The sequence below is a fragment of the Hipposideros armiger genome, unplaced genomic scaffold (assembly GCF_001890085.2).
Source record: "Hipposideros armiger isolate ML-2016 unplaced genomic scaffold, ASM189008v1 scaffold_8, whole genome shotgun sequence".
Taxonomy (NCBI): Eukaryota; Metazoa; Chordata; class Mammalia; order Chiroptera; family Hipposideridae; genus Hipposideros; species Hipposideros armiger.
In genome coordinates this window covers 7925251-7951451 of record NW_017731358.1, presented here as the reverse complement: position 1 = coordinate 7951451, position 26201 = coordinate 7925251, and the positions used below count along the sequence as shown (strand labels likewise).

General features: G+C 33.4%; 1 protein-coding gene across 1 annotated transcript in view; it reads left to right on the top strand.

Moving 5' to 3' along the window:
• STXBP5L (syntaxin binding protein 5L) overlaps positions 1–26201 on the top strand; it is a 241372-nt gene that overhangs the window by 85080 nt on the left and 130091 nt on the right. Inside the window, exons 8-11 of the mRNA XM_019650992.1 lie at positions 4428–4511; positions 8434–8557; positions 13873–13951; positions 25437–25591. Coding sequence (XP_019506537.1) covers positions 4428–4511; positions 8434–8557; positions 13873–13951; positions 25437–25591 — 442 coding nt within the window. The remainder of the gene's footprint in view (positions 1–4427; positions 4512–8433; positions 8558–13872; positions 13952–25436; positions 25592–26201) is intronic.

The window sequence follows — 26201 nt, the reverse complement described above, 5'->3', positions numbered from 1 at the left end:
TGGAACGTTTTTGGTTGTGGAGAACTGGCTGACTTCCATTGTGCACTTTGATGCTTTGTTTCAGGGTCGTATTGGTACACGCATGTTTTATCACCAATGATAACATAGCCCAAAACATTGCCTTGCCTGTCCAAAAGGTCTTGGCAAACTTCCATTCTCCTTTGCTTTTGTTCATCAGTGAGCTCCTTTGGGACGATTTTTGCACACACCTTTCTCATGCCAAGATTTTCAGTTAAGATTTTCCTAACTGTTTCTTTATCAATGTTTACTTAGTCTACTATGCTCTCACAGTCAGCTGATGATTTTGATGCACAATTCAATGAATTTTTGTAATGTTTTAGTCAGTTCTGCTCATTACTGGCCACCTTGACCTCTCTTCATCAGTGACGCATTCTCTCCCCCTCAGAAAAACGTTAAATCTATTTGTACACTGCCATTTTCTTCATGGCATTATCCCCATAAACTTGGACTAACATGTCCCTGATTTCACTTCCACTCTTGGCAAGTTTAACAAGAAATTTAGTGTTTGTTTGTTGCTCTAATTCAAGCTCAGGCATTCTCGCGACTGCACATAAAAACACTCAACAATAATGAACGCCACTCAGCAAGACACCGCCACGCGTTGACATGAACACAGCTGTGAGACACTGGTATACCAAGGTTATGAAACTTTACCACGCTGTTTGTACAGTGCTGCCAATGTAAGTGCATGGTGGCAAGTTCACGACCTTAATTGTCAGACCTCATACATCTTCTATTTAACATTGTACAGCTTTTGACAATATTGGTTGTTAAAGAAGATGAGAAGCAAATAGAGCTCTCATATGCAGCTGATAGAAATGAAAACTGGTACAACTACTTTGGAAAACTGCATGGCAGTATTGATTAAAGTTAAATATACTCTTACCCCATGGATAAGTATATATTATACCTGACAGAAATGCCTATATGTGTTCACCAAAAGACATATACAAGTTTGTTCATAGCAAATTATTACATCACCTGTAAAAATGAATAAGTAAATTGTGACAGTGTTATACCCAAACAGTGGACTAACATAGTAATGAAAGTGAATTGGATGGTAGCTAGACTGTGGGGGTGATCACATTGTAGTGTATACAGTTGTCAAATTATACCTGAAACTTACGTAATAAAATAGTTTTTAAAAAAAGGAAAAAAAGAAAGTGAGTGAACTGTTGCCACAAATATCGTGTTTAGAAATAGAAGCCGAACAGAAAAGAATATGTTATGTACAATGCCACTTATATAAAATTCAAAAACAGATAACAATAACCTATAATATTAGAAGTCAGGATAGTAGTTTCCTTTAGAGAAGAGGATAAGAATATTGACTGGGTAAGGGTGGGAAATAGGATTCTGAGTGCCTTGTATTGCTTTTCTTCTATTGCTTGTTTTTTTATTGTATTTCTTGACCTAGGTAGAGGTTTCATAGCTATGTTCACTTCATTATAATTCATAAAAGACACATCTATAATTTGTGTATTTTCTCTATGTATACTTCAATAAAGTATTTATTTAAAAATTAAAAACTTATTTCTGACAAAAGAAATTTATATAAAATGAATCAATTCATATATATATATATATATATATATATATATAGTTAAAATACATAGAATCCAGGACCTTATTGAATGGGGAAACACTAGAGGCGTTAGTACTAAAGTCAGAAAGAAAGCAAGGATGCTCACTCTCTCCACTATTTTTAACACTATTGGATTTTTGGTAATGTGTTTAGACAAGTACAAACAATTAAAGGAAGAAAAATTGGAAAGGAAGAAGTAAAATACTCTCTATTTTGGATTATTTGATAATGTACCTGGAATGCCTAAGAAAATCAACTTTTAAATGAATATAAATAATAAAAGAATTTAGAGGGTAGCATGCTAAACTCCAACCATAGAAACAATACCCTCTTAGAAGAGACAATGAAGAGAAGATTCCACATAAAACAGCAACCAAATATTCAGAATAATTAACTATAAAATTAACAAGAAAAATCTATATATGGAAGACTTTCAAACTTTCTGAAAAGATGTAAAAGTATACTTGAATAAGTGAAGGGCATTCTTTGCTCTTGGATACGACGACTCATTTTTTCTTCTATTCCCTGAAGTTTACTATTTTTAAAAAATTTTCTAGGGTTAAATGCTTATATCACTAAACAAAAATTTTTCATCTTTTCATATATATTTATAAAACTATAAATTTCTCTCTTGAAATTTATATCTTGAGATTTATATATTTGTGAAATCTGTATTTCACAAGTTTCAATATGAGCCATTTTTGTTCAGTTCTATTTCATTTTATTATGATTTCTTCTTTACTATTAATTATTTAGACATATATTTTTTAGTTTACAAAACACTTTTGTCAGTGAGTTCTAATTTTATTTTACTGTTGTTAGGGAACATAGTATCTATGATTTTGATTGTTATTTAATAATTAATTTAACAGATATTTATCAGATATCTATTTTCTTTAGCTACTGCTCCAGGTTCTGATGATATAATAGTAAAGAAGTCACCCTACTTCTGTGCCTTTATGGTACTTACATTCTATTATGAGAGATATATATTTTAAATTATATATATATAATATATAATTATACAAAATATACAAATATATAATATATATTTGTGGTTTGGGTTATTGTTTTTTGGTATGGTCAGACACGATTGCAGAATGATCTTGTTTTTGCCTTGATCCATCATGGTCACAGAGTGACCTTGTCTGATATCTATTAGGTGTTAGGGACTGCTTTTCTCTGTCTCAGTTCTCTAAGTGATTCTAATGTCTTTTCATATTTCTTGTATTATAATCTTGTATATTTATCTCAATAATTTATGACATTTTGAGGTTCAGTATTTTATATTTTGTGATCTACTGAGCATATTGCTAGTAATATTTTACAACCACCACCTTTCAGATGTTTATTTTGAAAAAATATAATGGCATTTAAAAATACTGTTTCATTAAATCTTTGGGTTCAGATTATCAAAGGTTATATTATTCCTTTTCTTAAGTCAGATTTTCCAAACTTTGTAGATTTACAAATCTTGTTTCCATATACTCTATAGGAATTTTTTCCTCATACTTTACATAGGAATTGGTTTTATTGTTCACCATTTTCTCTGCAATGTAAAAAATAATTGATTTGAAATTAAAACAAATCTTAGTATGGTATATATGACTTTATATACATTTTTTAAAGAAATAATCTCTAAATTTACACTTAATTTTGACTTTTTAACTTTAGCAAGTCATTATGCCATTTACTTTAATTTAATATGTAATTAAACTCAAATATTTTGTCAACTAAATTTTAAAATTTATTGTGTATGGTTTAATAACAAAACATTGAAGTATATGTTATAACTTCAAAAATAAATATACGTTGCTTTCCTGACCTGGTATTTGATTTTTTTTTATTCCCTGTTAAAACTTAGTTGGTTTGTTTTTTTTTTCTGTTCTGTTATAATGTTGAGGTGTGTGATTAGGTCTCATCCTAGTAGAGTGCTATGTAGGAGTCGCTTATAACTACCACTGTATTTTCTGTTTTACCACACTGGTTTTTTGGCATTACTGAAACATTGCATTGTATAAGAATTTTCATCAGAGAAATACTACCAATGGGTTTCTATAAAGTCACCTTAAAGAAAATCCATGGGAAATATCATTGTTTGAACATTGGCCTATTTTTATCCTCCCTGGTTTTTTTTTTTAACCAATGAAAGATTATTTAAAGAAACATAACTCAGAATCATATTATAGTAAAAATCATCAGCATGGCTAGCTAGCACTGGTTAGCTGAATGACTGGCTCTTGAATGTGATCTTATAATCATCTGTTTTAGATTCTTCTATTTTAAAATGAAGGACATATATTTTAATTGTCTTATTTACTGATTTATAAACAAATATCAGCCATTTTTAATGATGTGAATCTCTAGAATACCTTTGTGAACTTCTGAGTTTGAAATGCTTTTATAAGTCAAACAAAAAATAGAATTTTATATAATGAAACTTAATGCCAAATTTGTGGCCACATTTTTCAAGTGCATAGGACTGAATGGCATTCATTATGCATAGTTTATTAAAGTTATTTCATCCTTTATTTCTATTCCTTTTGTTCCAATTTTATTTATTTTTATGTTGTGTCATGTATATTTACATATTTCCTCAATTCCTCTTTGGAATGAAGCAGATTTAATTGGCAAATATTTATATTGTAGTAGTTTATTAATTTTATTAAATGTAGAAAACGTATTCAGGATCTGCAAACACTGTTATTCTAAATAAAGTTGTATTATGTAGTATGATTTTATTGTATTAGCATTAAACTTCATTTGGAACAAGTTAAAATTAATGTTCAATTACAAAAATGATGGTTCTAATGTTTTCCAGCTGCTAATAGGTTATGAAAATGGTACTGTAGTATTCTGGGACCTGAAATCTAAAAGAGCTGAACTGAGAGTTTATTATGACGAGGTAAGTGATTTCTGCTGATACATTTGAAAAAGTATTGTGACTTTGTGCCTGTTTTAGACTTTTAAATTTTATATATTACCAATACTTTTATCATTAGAAAACTGCCTGTTTCTGACTCAGTGGCTTATACTGCCTGCTGGTATTTGCACAAGTTCCAACTCTGGGTTGTTCTCCTGAATGGGAATTCTGTCTTGACTACTCATTTTTGTGCCCTTTTTGGCATTTTATATACTTTTGTGCCTATTACCTGTACTGTATCTCCATCTTCATCTGTACTCCTTTTCCTTGTTTTAGGGTCCATGCTTTTGTCTTGATTGATTGTTCTTAAGGTCTCTAAAGACACTATTTACACCTTCCTTAGAAAATTCTTTTGCTGTGGAAGAAAGTTTAAGTGGTCAGTTTGAATGGTCTTGTCTTCTAATACATGCTTTCTGAAAATAAAGAGAGATTTTGTAAACAGTAATACTTATTAAGAGTCAGTAAGATCTTGAAGTAAGTTTTATTGTACATAGTTGAGACTGATTGGGCTTTCATTTAGAGAAAGCAATGAACTCCTATTAATCAAGGAATAGTTTCTGAATTGATACTTCAGCTGTTTACAGATTGACTCTAGGCCATTAATTGTTTCCCTCTTCATAAAAGGTAATGTGAAGACAGTGAGGCTAGGGGCAAAAGTTAAGAAAGGGCAATTACCTCTTGTAGCTGTGAAAATGAAAGTGATTGATCATCTGTGCTCTTAATTAAAATTAAAAAATGGTAGAGTGGGGAGAAATAGGAAAATAACGGTCAACAATCACTGGTATCACTCACACTTAATATCCAAAGAGTGCCAAAGAATTTAAGACAACACTGATACAAAAGGATTTTTAAAAAACAAACAAACCAACAAAAAACCACATTTCTTTTAGAACACTTCCTTTGTGTGCTCCCTCCCACCCCCTCATAACAGTTTAATTTTTAAGTTTTGGTGCTTAAAGATAGCTGAAGGGTTATAAGTAATTTGGTCATGATTGGTGAAAAATACTCTGGCCAGTGATGTTACACAAGTATGCTCTTTAGAGATCAACTTTTGGAGCATCTTGAATCATAAGGAAAGGAGTTAAGCTAAGATTTTCTTTTTGTTAAATACGCAAAATATAAAGATGCGGATGGAGATTGCTTCCTCTCTCAAGATGGGCAGTTAGATAAGAGTCCAAATACCATCTGGGAATTTAGCCAGTTAGAACTAGAGTAGAGGAGCTAAAAATGAAATCCTGAGGAAAATGCTGAGTCAACTAGTTTTCCTATGGCCTTAAATAGTGTGGAAGGAACATTTCTAACCTTAAAAAGCAAGCAAAAGTAATTTTGCAAAGAAATGTTTAAATAAGGATTAACAATGTTTAAGTCAGTAGAATATTACACTACATCTATTTTATACCTAGAAGTCACTTAAAATATTGATTTGTATGGTATATGTATCATTTCCTTTGGTATCTTGCCTTTTTAGTATATCTTTTACTAACAAGATTATCATTTAAAACATAGGGCATTTATTTCTCTACCACTGAACCTTTGAATGGCTCCCAATAGTCAACAAAAGTATTTATCAATATGAGACTTAAGGCCCCAGCACCATCTTTTCCCTTTTGTTTAACTTCCTGCATCTCTCTACAGACTTCTCACACTTCAGACATATTACTTGCTGTCTCCTAAACATGTAATTTATTACTACCTGCAAGCCTTTGTTCCTGCTAATTTCTTACAATGAATTCCCTTCTTTCTTCTTTTGCATATCAAAATCCTATTAATTCTTTAGCCACTGCAAAACTACTTGGACTATTTAACTAGTCCATTAATAGCCATTGATGAGTTGAGAATTTTGTTTTGTCAACCCAAGCTTATTTTAAGACAATTATATGAATTTTATTTCCACATAGCTGTGAAATTTTTGTTGTATTATATTAATATTTCTTCTCAAAAAATCTTTCACAGAGAAACCCCTCAGAGTTTGACCTGAGGCTAACCTTTTAATTCCTTGAGAAACTGCCATTTCTCCTTTTGCCATATTGTTACCCAATTTTTTTAGGTTTCTTTTTCTTTTTTGTTTTCAAGAAATTCAATCACAGCCACTGATTTGACCAAACTGGCTAGTGATTTATCTTCCATATTCTGTTTTCAATCCTTTAAAATTCTTCCTGAATTAGTTGTATTATATTTGACTTTTCAGTAGACCCTTAAAGTCCTATTAAAGAAAAGAGTAGGGTATAAACAAATAAACAGAATATTTATTCATTAAGTCAGTTCAAATGCCAGCTCTTCAAAGCACTGTTTGAAATCCTCCTCTCTAATAACACGTTGGTTTTACATGCCTACTCTGCTGTGTAATAAGTATACTTCCAGTACTTACTTGTTTCAGTTTTGTGTCATAGCTATTATTTTTATATCTGTCTTCTCCAGTAGGTAGACATTTACTGGGATAGGAAGAAGGGTTAGGGCTGGGGACACTTTCTCAGCCCCTACCATTTGTAGAAAGGCAGTCTGAGAGAACTTTAAATTGACTGAGGCTCATCAAAGTTAACATATAGAGGAAGGAAGAAGAAGTGACATTTTCCTTGAGCTAGCTATAAAAGTGAGAAGAAACAAACAAACAAGAAGACAAAGAAGAGTGGGTTTCCCCCCCTCTAACTGCCTCTACTGAACCCTAGCAAAAAAAAAGTCTTCTCTGCCTAGTAATATAGACCAGGGTGAGAGAAAAACATAAGTCCAGGTTTTCATGTTATGTTTTTCACTTAATGAAATCTTACTTATCTTTTGAAGTACAGCTTATATCCTATTTCCTTTATGATATGTCTAATGATTACACTAGCTGTCATTTATCTGTAACACTAATAATACTTGTTGTTTGGAAGTTCATTTATAGCAGCCTTCCCTATCTCGTTGTTTTTTTAAGTTCCTTTAAAGAAAGTATCATGTTGTATACATCTGTTCAGCTTTTATGTCTACTAGAGCTTCTCTCATAGTGCTTAGTACATTACCCAAGTTCCATATATACTTTATTGATTTAGAAAAAATACCAAGGTTGTGGACATATATGATGATGTTAATTGCTTATTCATGCAACAGATTTTACTGAGCACCTACTTTATGCAAGACACTGTGCTACCACTAGGAATAAAAAAATTTAGGAAAATGGAATAATACTTTTTAATTTTATCCAATTCGCAACTACAGAGTGAACCTGTAAATATTAAAAGGTTTTAAACCCTTTTTGCTTCAAATCAATTAAATTGTGCATGTTAGAGGCAATATAGTACAATGATTGAGAATATGTTTTTTGTACAATAGTTAGATAGACCTTGGCTTTGAGTTGTGTGACCTGAGCAAGTATCTCAATCTCTCTAGGCCTATTTTGCCATGTGTAAATTGGAAAAAATAATACCTATTTTATAGGATTAAATGAAATGATGTACATAAAGCGCTTACCATTGGTCTGCCACATAGTAAGCCCTCATATGGCAGCTGTTAAGTAAATTGTTTTTTAAATTGGTTACTTTAAGTGGAACTAGGCCTTTACCTTATCAGAAGCAGTCTTCTGATAACCTATATAAATGATTTCTATATAAATCATTCTATATAATTGATTTTTCAAAGAAGCATTATAATATACAAGGAAGAATAGAATTTACAACAAAAAGTTCTGGAATCTAATAATATTAGGAAATTAACTTAACTTCTTTATCTCAGGAGACGAGTTTTTGTAGCCTTTTATAAGCCTATAAAGGACTGAACCAAAGATAGTATGATCTGGGTCAGAAAAATTACATATGTTTCTTAAGTGTTATTGCTATAATAATTTTATGTCAGAATATTTTTCTTTTGGAATATAGAATGATATAACATATCAACTTCCCCCCTCTACTTGTTTTTATTGTTATTTCATTAGGCTATTCATTCAATTGATTGGCATCATGAGGGCAAGCAGTTCATGTGCAGCCATTCAGATGGTAGCTTGACTTTATGGAACCTGAAAAGCCCAAGTCGTCCTTTCCAGACCACAGTTCCACATGGTAAGAAGTATGCTTTTAAAAGAAACAAACTCTGGAGTTACAGTGCCTTGACTTAAAGTAGGAGAGGTAGTATCAGTGTGTTCGGTAGAAAGAGGTGATAGGACGTAGCTTCTGATTCTAAATGACTTTGATACCTCCTTCAGATCCCCCACATTACTCCCCAAACTTTCTGTACTTTCCTTTTTTCTGCCTATCCACTTTCCTACTTTATAAGTGATACTTATATATAGACCTTTCCAACCAAAAACTGGATAATAGATGGTTGATATATCTGAAGCAGAGTTGATAATAAAGGAAATTGGGCCAATTTTAAGGATTAAGGAGCTAGTGAGAGAAAGTCGATCTGACTTTCAGACCTAATTCCTATTCTGCGTATAATCTGTATTCTAGTTCTCCCATTTATTTCCATTTCTGCCATTTGATTTCACTAAATTATGAGGACTAATGGTATTATTATATATTGTATTTATCTTATCTTTTTCACTGAAAAGAGGTACTTAGCATTTATGTTGGAGCTGCACACCTAACTGGACAGAATAAAAAGTGTAAATGTATGAATAGCTTTTATTCAGATGACTATATTATATTCTTTGTTTTTTTTCTTTTATTTGGGAATTGGGGGAGGGAACAGCGTTGGGGAATCAGGGAAGGGGAACAGACAAGTTGCTGTCCTTTGGTTCTTCAGTCTAGTTGTGGAGGACGTCGCTTCACTGGCCCATGTTGGTATTATCTTTGTGCTCTTCCTGTGTGAGGAAGTCGCTCACTTGCCATTGGGCGGTGGCTCATGTCAGCTCACGCCCACTGCCGGCCAGCCCCACTGCCAGCCAGCCCCATTGCAACCTACACTGTTGCCGGTGACTCACTCCAGGTTGAGCTGTTGTTCACCACCTTAGCTGTAGAGGGCGCAGCGTCGCTGGCCCTCATATGTGGGATCCGAACCAGAGCCCTACTGTTCAGAGCTGGTGTCCCAAGCCAACTCCCAACCAACTTGCCACTCAGTCGGGCCGTGGCAGGTGTTTTAAAAAGATACTAAGAGGCAGCTGAGTGGCTCAGTTGGTTAAGAGCTCGCTCAAGAGTGTGAGCTCTGAGCAATAGGGTTGCCGGTTTGATTCACAGCCCGAGTTGAGCTGCCTGCTGCTGAACTGCCAACAGGTGGCAGGAGGGCTCAGCTAAATAAATAAATAAATAAATAAATAAANGAGCTGTTGTTCACCATTTTAGCTGTAGAGGATGCAGCCTCACTGGCCCTCATGTGGGATCCAAACCGGGGTCCTGCTGCTCAGAGCTGGTGTCCCAAGCCAACTCTTAACCAATGTGCCACTCGGCCAGCCCTATTATTTTCAAGACTATTGCTGATGACCTGAGTTTCATGTTTACGAGTACATCACACTTTTGGTTGTTTCTAAGAGCAGAGAGGTCAAAACCTAGCAATTAATCAAACACATTCTATTTTATAGTTTCTAGGAATTTATTATAGTATCACATTTAGAAAATACTGGTATTTTTTTAATAATTGGTGACTTATAAATCACAAGATGGAATTATTTTATCACGTGTTGGTCTGCCATGTTTTGTACCACATTTGCATGTTCCATCTGCAAATGATTAATACATTTAACCTAGGTGCTTTACCAAGAGATTACATTTAGACACTTACTTGAGATGTTTTATTTAAAGATTGCCATTATAGAAACCTTGGCTAGGCATTGCTATATGTCCACTCAGGTTTAATTATTGTTTCTATGGTGGAGTCTCCTCCCCTCCACCCCCCCAAAAAAAATTCTTATGCCTTTTATTTTCAAATGTGTAATATAATTTATTCATAAATTTTCTATTTACTTCTTTCTTTTCAACAGTCAATTTCTATACAAGTTCTTTTTTACTTGATTGGATATTTGATACTTGCATATGTTTTACCATATCCATATTTATTTTATCAGTTTAAGTTGTTCTTTATAATTCTGTTTTCCTTTGAAAGAGATGAAGTTCTGTTCACAAGTTATTGAAAACATCAGCATCTGTGTCTCTCATAACATATAAATCAAATTAAATTCCTGCTGGTCACAATGACATTGTTAAGCCTGTGTCAGTGATTTTTGACAGTAGAGGCATCCATTGTCATTTCTATATACATTGTTTGTGTTCATTTTGTTCCCTTTTATTTCATCTATTTTTAATTTCTAAAATAAACAAATTTCTCTAAGTACCACTTCAGCTGTATTCTATAAATTTTGATATGTAATTTAATTAATAATATATAGTTTTCATTAATATTCAGTTTGAGGTATTTTCTAATCCCTATTGTAATTCTCCCTTTTATCTATGAGTTATTTAAACATGTGATTTCTAACTTCTAAAAAATGTTTGTAGGGCTGGCTGAGTGGCGCATTGGTTAAGAACTGGCTTGGGAAGCCTGAGGACCCTGGTTCGGATCCCACATATGAGGGCCAGTGACACTGTCCTCTATAGCTAAGATGCTGAACAACAGCTCAACCTGGTGTTGAGCTTCCGAGAGTCGCCCATGACGGAGTAGGCTGCAGCCCCTGCTTTAGTGGGTTGCCATGGGCTACCATGTGTAGCCAGCAGCCGGCGTGAGCGGCTAGCAGCCGCTTGAGCGGTGTCCAGAAGCCGGCGACTGATCTGCCTCACCCGGAAAGAGCACAATGATGGTGCCAGTGAAGCAACGTCCTCCACAACTAGACTGAAGAACAAAAAAAAGACAGCAAGTTGTCTGTTCCCCTTCCCCCAATTCCCCAGTGCTGTTTCCATCCCCCCAATTAAAAAAAGTTTGTAGATTTTAATTTTTATTTTAGTCAGAGAAAGTGGCTGATACTAGTTCTACAGAATTTACTGGGATATGCTTTATAATTAGACATACACACTTAATTACTATAAAGTTCCAGGTGTTTTTGGCTTTGGTGTTAGAGTAATGCTGGCCTCATAGAATGAATTAGGAAATATGGCCTCTTTGTCTATCCTCTGAAAGAGATTGTAGAGAATTATTATAATTTCTTACTTAAATGTTTCATACAACCCATCTGGGCCTGATGTTTTCTGTTTCGGAAGGTTATTGATTTAATTTCTTTAATAGATATAGGCCTATTCAGATTGTCTCTTTCTTCTCGTGTGAGTTTTGGCAGATTGTGTCTTTTAAGGATTAGTTTATTTAATCTAAATTATCAAATCTGTGGGCATAGAGTTGTTCATAGTATTTCTTTATTATCCTTTTTATGTCCATGGGATCTGTAGTGGACTTAATGAAAATGCCTTTGCTGCTTCCCACAAATTTTGATAAGTTGTGTTTTCATTTAGTCCAAGATATTTTCAAATTTCTTTTGAGGTTTCTCCTTTGACTGTTGTGTTCTTTAGAAGTATGTTGTTTAATCTCCACATAGATATAGAAAGCTGGGAGACACATCATTACCACTCATACAACAACTAAAAGCTGGATAAAGTGCAAATTAATAACTTTTATTGAACTCATGAGAGAAATACAGTGGCAGGGCAAACAGCTAATTTAAAAATCTGGGGGGGAAAAGGTACCTGCAGGGAGGGATAAGACCTAAGCCTTTGCTTGTGTAGAGCAGATATTGTTGGATGCCACTAACATGAATAGAAAGATGTAGCAAACACTTTTTTTGATGACTTGCTAAAGGCTAAGTATGGGCTAATGTGAAAGTATGAAGTCACTTGAGGCTACAAAAGTAAGGTCTGTGCACTGTCTTGCAGCATTTTCCTCCATGAACCCTACCAAGCAACCTCAGGGAAAGTCAGAGAGGATCCTAAGAAAGCTTACCTTAGGGCTCTGGCTGGGGAAAAGAAACAGCAGTCTCAGCCAAATCTCCCCTAATTTCCACATTACAATTATGTGCATATTATTTTATACAATGGCTTCTTAAGTCAGACAAGAGAAGATTGGAGAAGAAATATGCAGCTATACTGTCTTTTATAATTATCTACATAATTACCTTTACTGCTACTCTTTGTTTTTAGCACCATTTTTTTTTCCTAATAAAGTCAGTTGTTAATTATATTGGGGCTCCTTGTATGTGATGAGTCATTTTTCTCTTGCTGCCTTCAAGATTTTCTTTTTGGCTTTAAGCATTTTTATTGTGATGTGTCTGGGAGTCAATTTCTTTGCTTTTATCCTACGTGGAATTCATTGAGGTTCTTGGGTGTGTAGATAATGCTTTTCATCAAATTTAGAAAGTTTTCAACCATTATTTTATGAATATTTTCCTCTCCTTATTGTACTTCCATTATACATATGTTGGTGTGATTAATGGTATTCTAAATTTCTTTGAGACTATTAATTTATCGTCATTCTTTTTTCCTCTTTGTTTTTCCTGCACTGTTGCAATAATCTCCTACTTATTTTTCCAGCATCAGTATCTTATACCTCAAAATTGCTCTATTAAATGAAGCCATACTAATATTTCTGAAACATTGTTTTACCCACTTCACTTCCCAACACGAAAGCTTCCAATAATTGTCCAGTGCCTATATTGCAAATCAGTTTTCTAGATTGCCATTGTCTGGCTCTTTTATACCTCATTAACATTATTTCACTATCTTTCTACATGAATCTTTTAATCTACCCAAATTGGCTTATCCATTACTCCCTTGACACACTAGGCATAGAATTATAAGCAAAATCATAAATAGGAAGATAAGTATGTTAGATACAGAAGTAGCTTTACTCCCATTTCATAATCTTTTTGATTCCTTATTCAAAATCTTATGGAAGCTAAACTACATAACCCTTCCCCTACAAGACAATTTTTATGCAAATAAAGTTACTTTTTAAAATCATGAAATGCACCATATGTATTCATTATCTAATGAACTTTTCTTTAAATGAATTTGATGAAAGTGCAATGATTTTATAGTTTATCATAAGCTTTAAATAGCATTTTTTTTGCCTATTAAAGGGGTTTGCTTGTATTATAGATAAAATTTTGAGCCTAGTATGGATTTTCATAATAATATAATTTCATTGTGTAGATAAATATGTGTGTGTCTTCAAAAATCATTTATCTTGAAACTTAAATAATTAAAATAACCTTACATGAGACTAGATTTATATGTGGAAAATGTAAAGTAATACAAATTTGGTAAGTTTACAAATAACTAGAATTCAATAAATTGTTTACAAATTCAACAAAAATGTTAAAATGCATACATGTTTATCCTATTATGAAAAACATGTAATTACATTATTCTTTTTTCTTTATATTCCTTCAGTCAAATTTTATAATTTTCATGGATGTGTAGAATTTAAGTCAGATTTAATAAAATCCTTTTTCTTTCTTTAGGTAAAAGTCAAAGAGAAGGAAAAAAATCTGAATCTTGTAAACCAATTCTTAAAGTAGAATACAAGACATGTAGAAACAGGTATGCATGTTTACTTTGGGAGATATGGGAAAATATGTAAGAAACAGAGAAAGACAAGTAACTTTAATATTGCTATATTGTTTAAGGTTTTACATAATTATATTAACTGGCTGAGTCCTCTACATTAACAATAAAAGATTTCTTATTGTCTAATAAGCATATGTACAATGATCATTATGAATATTACAAATAATAACTATAATTTTAATTTCTCTATTACTATTCAGATGAGTATTATATACATTAATTTTAAAAATGTAAGACTTTTCGTCCATGCACATTACAAGTAGCCTTCATTTAGTATTATTAAGCAGAGCTAATTACTTATTGGTAATAACCTATCTTCTATGCATTAGGATCTTATATTCTGATGTTGGAAAGATTATAGTTAGTTGGAAAGATAAAGTTATGTATATTGGCATAATACTACAGTATTAAATTTTAATATATTGAAAATTAAAGAAAAATAATATTTAATAAAATTCTAGTATATGTAGCAGTCATATTCTGTACATCAACAGTATTCTTTTTACCTGCAATAATTATTAGTGGCAATATATTCATCAAGAATTACCATAATTCCAAATCTTGCTTAAACTTGAATTTTATTATAACCCAAAGTCTGATAATCCTACTTTGGATTACTTATTTGCTCACACTAGAATGTTTTCTAGGTATCATAAGTTCATTCAATGTTTTGTTTATACCTGCTTCTAAAGGTTTAATAGTATAAAATTATGGTCATTTTTAACCAATTCGTGTGTGTGTGTGTGTGTGTGTGTGTGTGTGTGTGTCTGTATCATTTATCTCTATCTCTATCTCTATAACTTATATAAAATATATATGTGTGTATATCTGTGAAGTTTGCTTGATGTACTAAGATGAAAGAGAATACTGCCCAATTTTGAATCTGTTATGATCTAGTAGCAGAAGTAAGGCCATGAACTTGATGTTTCCATTCAACATGTGAGGTGTTTTATAGGGATATGCTATGAGAGGAGGCAAAATGTCACCTAATCTAGCTTAGAGGAAATGGGGAGAACAGAGAGGAGAGAGATGAGTGAAATTCTTCCTGGGACAGGAGATGCCTGAGATGGTACTTAGGGGATGATAGGATGGTGACAGGCAAAGGGAGGAAAGGGTGCAGGTGGAGAGGAGGTACTTTAGGAATCAACAATTCAAATCAAGGCAGTGCAAGCTAATGATTAAGATCATTGACTTACAGAGTAAGACAATTAAATGACCTTGAAATTTTTTAATTAAAATTTATTGGGGTGACAATGGTTAGCAAAATTACATAGGTTTCAAGTGTACCATTCTGTAATACATCATCTATATATAACATTGTGTGCTCACCACCCAGAGTCAGTTCTCTTTCCATCACCATATATTTGATGCCTTTTACTCTCATCTACCACCGCCCCCCACACACACACACCACCCTCTGGTAACTACTAAAGTATTGTCTGTGTCTATGAGTTTTTGTTAATTTGTTTGTCTTGTTCCTTTGTTGTTTTCAGTTTTATATCCCACATATTGTGAAATCATATGGTTCTCGGCTTTTTCTGTCTGACTTATTTCACTTAGCTTAATAATCTCAAGATCCATCCATGTTGTCACAAATGGCAGTATTTAATCTTTTCTTATGGAAGAGTAGTGTGTCTATACCAGTGTACATATGCCAGATCTTTATGCAATCATCTATCGATGTACACTTTGGTTGTTTCCATGTCTTGGCCACTGTAAATAAAGCTGCATTGAACATCAGAGCACATGTATCTTTATGGATAAGATTTTTTTGGGGTATATACCCAGGAGAGGTATTGCTGAGTCATATGGTAATTTTATTCTTAATTTTTTGAAGAACATCCACACTGTCTTCCATAGTGGCTGCATCAATCTGCATTCCCACCAAGTGTATGAGGGTTCCTTTTTCTCCACAGCCTCTCCAACACTTGTTATTATTTGTCTTGTTTATGATAGCCTTTCTAACTGGTATGAAGTGATATCTAATTGTGGTTTTGATATGCATTTCTCTAATGATTAGTGATGTTGATCATCTTTTCATATATTTATTGGCCATCTGTATGTCCTCTTTGGAGAAATGTCTATTCAGGTCCTCTGTCCATTTTCTAATTGGATTGTTTTTTTGTTGTTGTTGAGTTGTATGAGTTCCTTATATATTTTAGATATTAGCCCCTTATTGGAGGTGGTGTTTGGAAAAATCTTCTCCTATTCAGTTGGTTGCCTCTTTATTTTGTCAATGTTTTTTTTTTGTGTTTTTTTTTTTGCTGTGCAGAAGCTTTTTAGTTTGACATAGTCCCATTCATTTATTTTAGCTTTTACTTCCCTTGCCTTTGAGGTCAAATTCATAAAATGTTATTTGAACCCAAGGTGCAGAAGTTTAGTACCTATGTTTTCTTCTGTGCAGTTTATTGTTTCAGGTCTTATGTTTAGGTCTTTGATCTATTTTGAGTTAATTTTGGTACACGGTGACAGATAGCAGTCTAGTTTCATTCTTTTACACATGGCTTTCCAATTCTCCCATCACCATTTTAAAGAGGCTTTCTTTTCTCCATTGTATGCTTTTGGCTCCTTTGTCAAAAATTATCTGTCCATATTTATGTGGGTTTATTTCTGGGTTTTCAATTCTATTCGATTAGTCTGTATGTCTGTTTTTCTGCCACCACCATGCTGTTTTGATTATTGTTGCTCGTAGTCCAAGCTGAAGTCAGGGAATGCAATACCTCCAGCATTATTCTTCTGTCTTAGGAGTGCTTTGGCTATTCAGGGTCTTTTGTGGTTCCATACAAATCTGATTATTTTTTTTGTTCTATTTCTTTAAAAATTCCCATTGGGATTTTGATGGGGATTGCATTAAATCTGTATGTTGCTTTGAGTAATATGGCCATTTTAACTATGTTAATTCTTCCAATCCATGAACACGGAATGTCTTTCCATTTTTTTGTGTCTTCTTCAGTTTTTTTAAAAAATGTCTTAGAGTTTTCTGTATATAGGTCCTTCATATCCTTGGTTAAGTTTAAGGTATTTTACTCTTTTTGTTGCAATTGCAAAAGGAATTCTTTTATTTTTCTTAGATTTCATTGTAAATGTATAGGAATACAATGGATTTTTTGTACATTGATTTTATAGCCAGCAACTTTACTGTATTTGTTTTTTGTTTCTAATAGCTTTTTCATGGAGTCTTTAGGGTTTTCTATATATAGCATCATCTCATCTGCAAAAAGTGATGATTTAACCTCTTCATTCCCAATTTGGATGCCTCTGGATGCCTCTTATTTTGCTCTCTTGCCTGATTGCTCTGGCTAGGACTTCCAATACTATGTTAAAAAGCAGAGGTGATAGGGGACAACCCTATTTTGTTCCTGAATATAGAGCAAAAGGGCTTCAGTTTTTCACCATTAATTATGATATTCACTGAGGGTTTGTCAAATATAGCCTTTATTATGTTAAGGTATTTTCCTTCTATACCCATTTTATAAGTGTTTTAATCATAAATGGATTTTGTATCTTGTCATATGCTTTTTCTGCATCTATTGATAGAATCATATGATTTTTGTCCTTTATTTTGTTTATGTGGTGTATGACATTGATCAATTTGTGTTTGTTGAGCCATCCTTGTGCCCTTGGGATGAACTCCACTTGATCATGATCTATAATCTTTTTAATGCATTGTTGTAGTCGATTGGCTAGAATTTTGTTTAGGATTTTTGCATCTGTATTCATCAGAGATATAAGAGTAATTCTCTGTAATTCTTTTTTTGTGTTATCCTTACCAGGTTTTGGTATCAGGATAATGTTGGTCTCATACAGTGCGTTAGGGAGCATTGTCTCTTCTTCAGTTTTTTGGAAGAATTTGAGTAGGACAGGTATTAGATCCTCTTTGAACCTAATGAAACCATCTGGTCCTAGACTTTTGCTTTTAAGAAGGTTTCAGGTAACTGAATTTTTAAATTAACTGTTCTAAACTTTAATTTTCTTATTAACAATACCTATCTCATCATGATGTTTATGAGGATTAAATAAAATTATGCATAAAGTTTGCAATGTCGTAAGTTTGATGAGTGGCAAATAGTGAATTTCTTAATAAAAGAAGTCATCATCATAGGCATCACATTGTTAAAATTATTCAACTGCTCCTAAATTAATAATTTGTTCTAGTATTCAGTAATCCAACTTGTATAGAAAAAATTTTTCTGATTTCTAATGTGAAATAATTATATATTATTAATTATAATTACTATCATCCCACTTACTGTGTACTTTAGTACATTGTGTCTGTTTGTTGTAATTACTACTATATTAGAAAAGGAGACTAAAAAGCAGAGGAGCACTGAAATTAAGAATATTGAAAGGTATTGGCCCAGCAAAATAGTCCATAGTGTGGAAGGAGAAATAAATAGCTACATTTATGCTCCATTCTATTATAATGTAGAAATTTTGTGAAAAAAAAATTGGGGTGGCTATGACAGGAGCAGGAACTTCAAGAAGAGCTCTACCACATATGCTGCAGCAATAAGGCCTTTTAAAGGAATGCATAGGTAGCAGATGTAAGGGTTATTATTTTCTCCTTAATTTTATTTAAGTCCAGCCATTCCAACTTGCTTTACATTTCTAGCAGTGTAAAGCCATTCTGCTCAGGAATCATTGGTTCCCAATCACCACTTTGCCAACTGGAACTCCAACAACCAAGAGCTGTAGGCATAATAATTTTATCCCCTTCAAAAAAAGAAATGTTGATCTCACTACCCATTACCACTAGCATTATCAGGCTCTCTGTAGTTAATAGAATTTACTTTGTGCTAGTGTTTTAATCCCTTCCTATAATGGTCACCTACTGATAGACTTCATGTGTAGTCAAGTTCTCCAAGCCTCAGTATACCCATCTGTTAAGTGGGAATAATAATAGTAGTCCTCTCATTGGCATATCATAAGGGTTAATTAAATAAAATAATACATTTAAAGTTCTTTACACAATACCTGGAACATCATAAATACTCAATAAATGTCAACATTTAATGTGTATTATGTTACACAATTTATTGTTTAATATTTTTGCCTTCATTAAGACATTTTAACACTTTTTACTTTATTATATTTTATATATTTTATAAATTTTACAGTAAAATAGACCTTTTTCTTTTGATGTACAGTTCTGTGGATTTTTAAAAAATTAAATATATTGGGGTGACAATGGTTAGTGGATTTTAATACATGTATAAACTCCTGAAATCACCATCACAATCATACAGAACATTTCCCATCCCCAAAACTCTCTCATGCCACCCCTATAGTCATACCTTTCCCCCACTCCTAGCCCCTGACCACCACTGATCTGTTCTCCATCACTATAGGTTTACCTTTTCAAAATATCATATAAATGCAGTTATATATTATGTAACCTTTTGACCCTAACTTTTTTCACTCAACATAATGCCTTTGAGATTTATCCAAATTCTTGTGCATCAATAATTCTAAGTTTTATTAATGTTTTCCTTATGTATATATAAAGACATTGTAAATTATATGGTTATTTATTTCTTTTATAATAATCTGTCTGATAAGTATCCCAAGATACACTTGCATTACTTAATAAAGAGGACAGTTTAGCATGGTACAGCATTTACCAATTGTGTCCCTTTAATCACTCATTGTATTCATGTAAAAAAAGGAATCTGTAATCAAATAAATTTGAGAAATCTGAGAAATTCTAGGTTATATAAAAGTAAATTGGATTCTTTACTGTATGATTTCTTAGAATCTTTAATATGTGACATGAGTTATAAAATTTCAAAAGGGAGCTATTGTTTACAAGTGTCAAATTATTAAATTAAAAACATTTAAATTTTTTTGCAAAACACCTATGAAGTTGTATTCCACAGTTTGAGAAACATTAGACTAGAAATGAAAAACATGGACTCTGGAGTTTGGATTAGTCCTGCCACTCACTAGATTGACCCTGAGCAAGTTATTTAATTTGCATGAATCCCAGACTCCTTATCTACAAAATGGAGCTAATAGTCATCAGGGTTGAGAATTACATAACATTTACTTAATATGTACACATAGCACAATATATCACCAATATGCATGGTAATCATTCAGTAAATTGTAGCTATTTATTTCTACAGGCAGTGTAGACCACTGTTTAGGAGAAGAGGCCTTGAAGTCTGATAGATCTCAGGTTTTTTTTTTGGGCGGGGAGGGTGGTTCTGCTTAGTTATTATTTAACCTCATTAATAAAATGAGGACAATACTTATGAGGATTTAATGTAATAATTAAATATCTAATGCAACTATCCATGAGTGGTTCCCTGAGCATTTTCTCGAGTAAATAACTTTTTATTCAATCATTCAGTAGTTTACAAAGAATACATACATGTCAACAATTAAATTCAGAACCAGTGTTTCCTGATTCAGAGTCATAATGAGAACAGAAAAGCCCCTCTTTTCCAATATTTTCCAATGTGCTTACAAAAACTAGGGAGAGTAAATTGCTTCTTATCCTATGCATGTATTAGTACTAGGAGTTGAGTAAATTTATCTACTTTTACATGGATAGAAGTAGATAGTTATGGTCTTTATTAATATTTGGGGTAAATATTAAGATCAATATGTATGAAAAAATATTGTTCTCCAAGTCATCACCTGTGTTGCAAAACAAAGCAACAAACAAAGGTACAAAAACCCATACTCATTTCTTTACAAGTGATTTTTAAACCTGGAGAAATCTTCTTAATAAGTATATATTTTATATAAATAACAAAATTGTTTCTTAATACCGCCATTAGTAGGTTAGTAATTTACTATGTCAAATTACTGAAGCAAGCCCCACCTTGCCTGCACCCGCCTGGAGCCCTCAGTTCTCCACGCACCCCGTATCCAGTGAGATGCGCCGTGCAATGACAGAGTGGACATGGGCAGAGCGATGGTAGCCAGGCTGGGCCTGGAGCTGCTGCTTCTGGCGCTGCTCCTACCCATGCAGATTTATTCAAATCAAACAGCTCCTGTATCACCTTCAAGTAACCCCACCCACAGTACTTCCACTACCTGAAGTCCAGTGAATGCCACCACCAAGGCAAGTGGCATTGCTCTGTATCAACAGCTAGTTTCTTGGTGATCTCCTTCTCCCTCCTACATCTCTATTGTTAAGAGACAGACCAAGAAATATCTGTACGTCCCTATCTTATAAACTCAATTCAAAGGACTTCTAGACATCTGGTGTCATAAGGGAAAAAAAGGTCTTCATTAAATCTGCTAATTCCACACCTTGTTTTATTGATACAGAAAATGTTGAGGACCTCAGATTTCATTGGTTTGAAGAACATAGGCAGGGCTTGACTAGATGATTGCCAATATTAAATCTGCAGGAGTTTCATGTACAAGATGAAGAGAGACACATCCAAAATTAGTTAAGAGATGATTTCCTTAATGTGGCTTAAGAAGTATGGACACAAAAAGTACCTTGAAAAACAAATAGATTTTTTCTTATCTAGAGATAAAGGATGGGATTTGGAACAAACAGAATCAGTTTTCATTTGGTTCATTAAAGCGATATGACCATAAAACAGGTAATGCAAAAAGCTTCCATGATTCTATTAATATGTACATTAGAAGGAACTTTCAGGTGTTCCAGTAAATCCTCAGTGTATTGTTTCACAGTACTAATTTAATGTTGATGTAACTCTAGATCAGGTTTTACATTGTTAAGCTATCACTGGTCTCTTGGTAACTGAACTCTTTCCATTGAGGCTTTGGATTGGACATTGCATTTGACTTTTTATATAGTAATTGACATGTGCCGGAGCAATGATGGATTGGAATCTACCCCAAATCCAAGCATAATGAGTAAATTTTGTTTATATACTTATCACTTATTCCTGTTCAAGAGAACTGGATTCATCATTTAGCTAAACTAATTCCAAAGAGTAGAAGTACACTGACTTCAACTAATTTCAAAATGCTTTTTATTTCTGCGTATGTTGAATACGTTTTACAATTTAAAAAATAGTACGTTTTGAAGGTAAAATTGACAAATCTTAAAATTCAAAAGGCAAATATGTGAAGTAGCCAAAACTGTAAATCAGGTGCTTGGAAAGTGAAGATTGGAAGTTTACTTAAATTCAGAAAAACTTTTATACTTTTTCTGTATATACTTTTCTTTAAAAACTATGAATCAGAATAGTGACATTTGGAACACTCTCTGTTATCATTCAATATTTTTAGATAGAACCTGATCCTAAGCCTAATGTGGACTTGATTCTGGAAAGTAAATCTTTTCACAACTGCCTTGATGCACAGAAACCTTTTTAAAAATAGACACTCCCTAAAGTCTTTTGTTCACTTGGTCACACACTGCTGCTTAGATGTTCCAGTATCTAATACAGTCATAGTAGTCTAGATAACCAAAGTCATTTTTTTTCCATCTTTAGAAACAAACCACAGGAACACCAGATCCAACAGATCTCAAGCTACTGTGTGTGTGAATGAACATTCCCTTTTGTTTCATACCTGAATGCTATACATCTATTTTGGATTGTGTATTGTATTTTTGTATTTATGCTTTGACTCATAGTAACCTCTCATGTTATGGAATTGATTTGCATTGAACACAATCTGAATAATAAGAAATGGCTGAAAGAGCAAAAAAAATTATTGAGGCAAGAGGAACTCAAGTCATCTATGCAGGACTCAAGGAAAATAAATTAGAGCATTTTTGCTTATGTAACTAACAACACAAAAATTTATTTCAAAATATTAAGACAGAATACAAAGAAAAATTAGTATAGGCATTTTATATGTAGGTTTTGATGGCAACTTTTAAAAAGCTTTTATTTAACTGAGTGTTGCTAGTTGGGAGGGAGTGGGGATGAAAGAGAAGGGGAAGGGACAAGACAGTACAAATTGGTAACTACAGTATGGCCTCAGTGATAGAAAAGGCAGTCTGGGGAATATAATCAATAATGTTGTAAATATTTTTTAGGGGGCCAGATGGACTCATGTCTTGTTAGGGAGACCACTTTGTAGTCGGTGTAGAGGCCTGACCACCGCACTGTATTTCTGAAGCTGATGTTGAATAACATTGTATGTCAACTATAATTATATAAACATATAGTCACGGGATGTGGAGTAGAGTGTGGGAATTGAGTCAATGGAATTGTAATAGATAAGTATGATATCAGGGGTGGGAGGGAAATAGATGGGGGAGGGAGGTTGCTTCTGTGTGAAGGGTGAAAAGGGTATGTTCTGTATACCTGAAACTAACAATAAAAAAAATAAAAATGAAAAATAAAAAGCTTTTTTTCTTCGTTATATAGCCAGCATAAAATTAGCAAATGTCCTATTGGTAATGTTTGGTACTATGTGCAGTACAAAAAGGAAGAGAGAGGGAAATAAATCTTAATGGAGTGATTTCTAGAAACAAGTAAATTCTTCAGTTTACCAGATGAGTGGAAGTGAATTACTTACAGAAGCATATATTCTCAAAGAATTTGGCTGTCTCTTTGTTTTGTTGGTGGTTTCTTTGCAAACAACACCTTCAATAAGGGGCTAATATCCAAAATATATAAGGAACTCATACAACTCAACAACAAAAAGACAATTCAATTTAAAAATGGACAGAGAACATGAACAGAAACATCTCCCAGAAGACATACAAATAGCCAACAGATATGTGAAAAAATGCTCAACTTCACTAGCTATTAAGGATGCAAATCAAAACCACGAGATAGCACCTCACACCTGTTAGAATGACTATCATCAAAAAGACAAATAATAAGCAGCATTGGAGAGGTTGTGGAGAAAAAGGAACCCTCATACACTGTTGGTGGGAATGTAGATTGGTACAGCCACTATGGAAGGCAGTGTGGAGGTTCTTTAAAAAATTAAGAATAGAATTACCATATGACCCAGCAATACCTCTCCTGGGCATCTACCCCAAAAATCTGAAAACATTTATCTGTAAAGATATGTGTGCTCTGATGTTCACTGCAGCTTTTTTTATAGTGGCCAAGACATGGAAACAACCAAAGTGCCCTTCCATAGATGATAGGATAAAGAAGATGTGGTATATATACACAATGGTATATATACACTACTCTGCCATAAGAAAAAATTAAATACTGCCATTTGTGACAACATGGATGAATCTTGAGATTATTATGCTAAGTGAAATAAGTCAGAAAGAGTCAAGATCCATATAACTTCACTCATATGTGGGGTATAAAAGTGAAGGCAACAAAGGAACAAGACAAATAAAAAATAAAAACTCATAGACACAGACAATAGTTTAGTGGTTACCAGAGGTTAAGGGGAAAGAGGATGGTAGAAGAGGATAAAGGGGATCAAATATGTGGTGATGGAAGTAGAACTGACTCTGGGTGGTGAGCACACAATGTGATATATAGACGATGTATTATAGAACTATACACTTGAAACCTATGTAATTTTACTAATCATTGTCACCCCAATAAATTTAATTTTAAAATTTTGGTACAATAAAAGTGTCTAGTTATATAAAACATTTTTTTGGAGATGAATATTTTTAATTTGGTATTTATTGATTGAAAATACTTTATACCAGCACTTATTTTTAATGTACATATACTAGAGATATAGGTATTAATTTGAGAAAAGTGAAAAATTATGAAGCTGTTTCATAACTTTCTAACAGCTATAATATTTTATACTCATCTCAATCCCACTCTATTATCTAATTGTATCTTGCAACTAATGGAGTCTAAATAATTTGTTTGAAGTTAAATTTACAAACTAAGTAGGACAGGCTGGCCTGTGGTAAAATTGAGAATAAGATCACATTTCTTTGATGAACTATTTTCCCCTTACATATTAGTTTTCTCCACCTTTTTACCATAACCCTTTTTTCACAGAAACTCCATTATGTAGAATTATCATGTTACCTTCTACCATTCTGGGTTTGCCACTATCACATTTTGTTTCGTATTGCAATTTGCCTCTTTTATCTCTTAGAGATTTGGGCCTCACATGCCAAATAGTTAATATGAACAGCTAACATAGTCTATATTCTAATGGTAGTGATTTAGAGTTTGAGAACCAAGAATACATGTAAAGATTTCCTTTTGAGTCAGTGAGCACCTCCACCTCCCTCCATCCTCACTGCCTTTCCCTCACCCTCTTCCACACCTTAAGGCTGATTCATTACTAATTTTAATCATGAGTATGTACATCCAGAAAAATAGTAAGTTGTAGGGTGAAATATTGGGTTGTCAGAAAAGTCATGATACATTTTTGCAATGAAAATCATAGAAAAATGTCATGACTTTTCTGAAAACCCAATTTTTTGGGCCAGGAAACACTTTTGCTCTCTGTGTAATTACAATGTATATACTATCCCACCAAACCTTTCTTTATTGGCTCGGTCCTGTGACACTGTGTCATCTTAAAGGACTTTTCAGTCTTACTGACTTTTTTTTTTTCTATGTAGTGAACCATTCATAATATTTTCTGGTGGACTGTCCTATGACAAAGCTTGCAGAAGACCAAGTTTAACCATTATGCATGGAAAAGCAATTACAGTACTTGAAATGGATCATCCTATTGTTGAATTTCTAACTTTATGTGAAACACCCTATCCAAATGGTGAGTAACTAAAATGAAACTATTAATGTTGAAAAATCATTTTTGAAATAAGCTCCTAACAAAATTAAGCTTAAATATTTTTAGTTTTGGCAGCTGACATCCAGCTACAGGTGGCGGAGCAGATTCTGCAACTGTACCCACTTGACATTCTGGAAGTAAACCAGATGTAGTGCGCAGTGCTGGAGTTTCAGGCTCTAATATCAGGTAAGTGCTTTAAACTTTGATAAGGATGGTGGAAGCTGAGCTGGGAGGGTCCCTTTGGGGTCTCGGGAGGTGGGGGGAGATTACTTGGGGAAACAGATGTCTCCTAATAGCCTCTCCTAGACCAGCTCCACCCATCCCATTCCAAAGCCAATCAAAGTTAAAGCACTTACCTGATATCAGTGATCTGTAACTCGGGTAGTGCTGCATGTGTTTTACATCTGGCTTTGCTTTATATGCAACTGCAGTACCTCTGATTGTTCTAGGATTGCTGATGTGTGGTTAGTGATTTATTTCAATTTTGAGACTCATTAGTCAGAAGCGTCTTTGGGAGGACAGATGCTTATATATTTTTTATCATCCCAAATATAGACTTTTTGTAAATATAAAAACTAGCCTAAACTTATAT